Raw genomic sequence first — 3,498 nt, forward strand, 5'->3', positions numbered from 1 at the left:
TCTTTTAATCCTTCAACAGCCAAGTGTGGTACTGACTTTTATCATGTTTTACATAGGAGTAATCTAAGGCACATTGAGGTTGGGTAACTGGTCCAAGGTCACAAAGGAAGATTACAGCATAGTCAGCTTTAAATTCAGCCAGTCTGGTCCCAGAGTCTATGCTCTTAACCACCACATTATATTGCCTCTCTGTTTCAATAATGGGTGAGGACTGGATCCCTCAGAGAAGGTGCTGTGGAGGCAGTGAGAAAGAATAACAAATTCCTGCAAGAAACTGTTCTGTTGGACACCACTCAGTTTCAAATAAATTGGCCTGTGAGAGTGGGCATGTTGGCTTGGAGGAGGCCTAAGGAAAATACTGACAAGCTGAAACAGCATTTCATCAGGAGAACTTGCTGTTCTTTTCTGGCTTAGAAACATCTTGAGGACTCTGTTTGGTCACCAGATCATCCTTAAGGTCCCTTCTAAAGCTGAGAAGCTGTGAAAATTAAAAATTGTGGAATATCATTAAAATAGATGTTGATTCATGTTGTGAGCCAGAGGTTGTGCTGGGAGGCTTGTGGAATAAATCAGAAAGCATAATTCTAAAATAAACAAAACATCATGAAAATAGGAAGAGTTCATAATTACTATGAGTCGCCACATGTCAGTCCATGATAGTTACCAAAGACAAGAACTTACCTTAAAAAGTGAAGTTTGGCCAAAGAAATTAAATAAGATGGTCTGTAAGTTGCTAAGAGGAATTCTCTCCTTCAGTGATTTAGGCAAATATATGGAAGCCAAAACCCTCTCCAGAGGGACTTCACTTAGGTAAATCTGCCAAGAAAAGCCAGAAAATAAAAACTAGAGAGTCATCATCCATGAGCTTGAAGTCCTCTCCACCTCCCACTCCAGCTCAACCTCAGCCCCAGAGTATCACGTGGAGGGCTGAAGGAAGAGAACTAGCTCCACACACTATGACATCCCTTTTACACACACACACACACACACACACACACACACACACACACACACACACACTTGCACAAGTGCAGACATGTGCACAATCAGGTGACAGGCTAAGACATGACCAGGTGCACATAGACATAGACACACACAGTACCCTTTTCTTTCTAAACCTATCTTTGAGTTTCTTTCCCTTTGATCTTCTTCCACCTGGGTATTTATAGAGGTGGAAAGGGGAATGACAAATTGGGTGATTTGATTCTGATTCTCATAAATAAAGGCCAGTCTTCTTCCATATAGTTCTAAGCGGGGGTGGGGGGGGGAGACAGAAAAAAAAATTAAAACAGTACAATATCATTAGGTACTTGCCCCATAGTTTACTCAGCAATGCTTTTGTTAATAATTGAGGCAAGAAAGTGAGGTGTTTGACCTTAAGAATTCTTCTAGAGGCTCACTATCAGAATAATTTGCTGATTTGAGTGGTAATAATATTTGATAAGTACTAGAATATTTTTGACAGTGAAGGGGGCTTTACCAATAATTACATTAGGACCACAGTTGTAAACCTGGACTCTTCCAGACAAAACAAAGTATATAGGCACTATTATGTGTCTTCTCTCATTTAATCCCCCTTTCAACTCTGAAAGTATGTTCTCTATGCTATCAGGAAATAGGGGCTCAGAGAGGTTAAGTGACTTGTCTAAGGTCACATAGTTGGGATGTAATTTTACAAAGATATATGTGATTTTGTCCCACATTTCCCCCACTATCCATACTGCCAAGGAACTGTTATGTAGCTGGGTGCATCATGGAGAGATGAACGTTTATAATTGTTCTAGGAATGATTTGTAACCCCAAAAGCTATATAGCTCTTGTCCTGGCACAAACGAACTCTGCTAGGGCAATCGAGTACTATGGAGAGGTTATACTTTAGCTTCAATATGTAAGCCAAACCGGCTGCTGGTGGGGTCCAGCCCCAGCGGTCCAGGGGTTCCCAAAGGTGTGGATGAAGTCAGCGAAGAATGAAGGACACGGAGAAAGCATTCAGATGATCAGCATAGCCAGGTTCTCTTTTATTGTCCTGTTACAGCTGTATTTATACCATTTGATTCTATAAGCATGCCTCTATAGTTACATTATCATATGTTTTGGGTCTTCCTTTGACCTTCTACAGTTCCTTGTTTTATGTTTATAGTTTCTTATCTGACCTTTGATAAAAATCTTATCTCTATCTAGCTCTGTTGATTTTAATCTTGTCTAGGTTAGTCTCTGTGTTCCATTATAAGGGCTAGTTTGTTGTCTCTATTCCAAGGTCATTATCCTATTGTTCTACTGTTAAGCTATAAGGAAATAACTGAAGGAAATTTTTCTATTCTATGACCTAAGTAAGGATTATGTAGCTTAAGCATGATTGTTCAGTTAAGGTGATTAACTACCCGCCTGGCACTTAGTTAAGGAGTTTTACTGATTTATTCCCTTCCCTAGCCCCATTAATCCCTAACTCCAGGGAAACATTCTCACCTGGGGAAACAACCTTTCTCGGGGAGGCGGCCTGTGAACAGGGTTGGTTTGTTTGTTTCTCCATCAAGGTCTATAATAGAAAAAATAAAATTAAAAAAATAATAATAATAATTGAAAAAAAAAACACCTGAAACTCCAGGTATTGAAAAAAAAAAAAACAACAACAACAACAAAAAAATATCGCCTTGAACACCATCGTGCTGATGATGAAGGTGAGAGGGTGGTGGCCGGAGGCACTGGGGCAGGCGAGCCTCGGGGACTCTTCCCTCACAGAGCAATTGTGTCCCTGCAGCGACTGTGTCAAGCAGCATGGATGGACTGGCTTCCAGCAGGCCGCGAGTTTGACATGCTTCATGTAAGCAGCTTGCATGCATATAAGCATAACCAATGGACACAGGGTCTATAATAGGATACTCCATGTAACCAAAACACAATGGAAAATCAACAACTGCTTCTAGTATGGCTGAATAGCTCCTAATGGACTTGACCCTCCTGTATATAACAACTATAGAAAATACCCATGACTTGAAGACACTGAAAAATGACAAAAAGCAGGCAGATTCTGGAGAACAGTAGACATTTGGAAAATGGTAACATCACAAGTTGAGCTAACAGTTTTTATAACCTTTACCTGATGGCAGTCTAAAACTAATACTATGAAAGATGCTCAAAATTCTGGTAGAAAATCTGCAGTCTTTCTGACATGAAGAACCATTAAAAGGTCTAGACAACAACAGCCACTGGAAGGTCAATGACAAATCCCAAAGAACAGAGAGCTAGATGGGGGAGGTGGGACCAAAATTCTGAGTATAAAGTCCGCCTGGGAGAACCAAGGTGGCGGCATAGGTTAACGCTGGAGTTTGCTGCCTCGAACAACCACTTCAAAAGTGAAACTAAAAGACGAAACGGACATCACCCAGAACCACAGGAGTCCTGGCTGAGTGGAAGTCCTACAACTAGGAGGAAAGAGTAACGCATACGGACACTCAGAGGAGGCGCAGTGCTGAAGTCCCATTCTGAGGTGCGGAGTGC

The 3,498-nt window shown here is 41.2% G+C and overlaps 1 protein-coding gene across 1 annotated transcript in view; it reads right to left on the reverse strand.

Moving 5' to 3' along the window:
* The window catches only part of ADGRG4 (adhesion G protein-coupled receptor G4), a 106,836-nt gene that overhangs the window by 31,183 nt on the left and 72,155 nt on the right, over nt 1-3,498 (reverse strand). The window contains 1 exon segment of the mRNA XM_006774702.1: nt 682-816. Coding sequence (XP_006774765.1) covers nt 682-816 — 135 coding nt within the window.

This window comes from Myotis davidii, unplaced genomic scaffold (assembly GCF_000327345.1).
Source record: "Myotis davidii unplaced genomic scaffold, ASM32734v1 scaffold1208, whole genome shotgun sequence".
NCBI lineage: Eukaryota > Metazoa > Chordata > Mammalia > Chiroptera > Vespertilionidae > Myotis > Myotis davidii.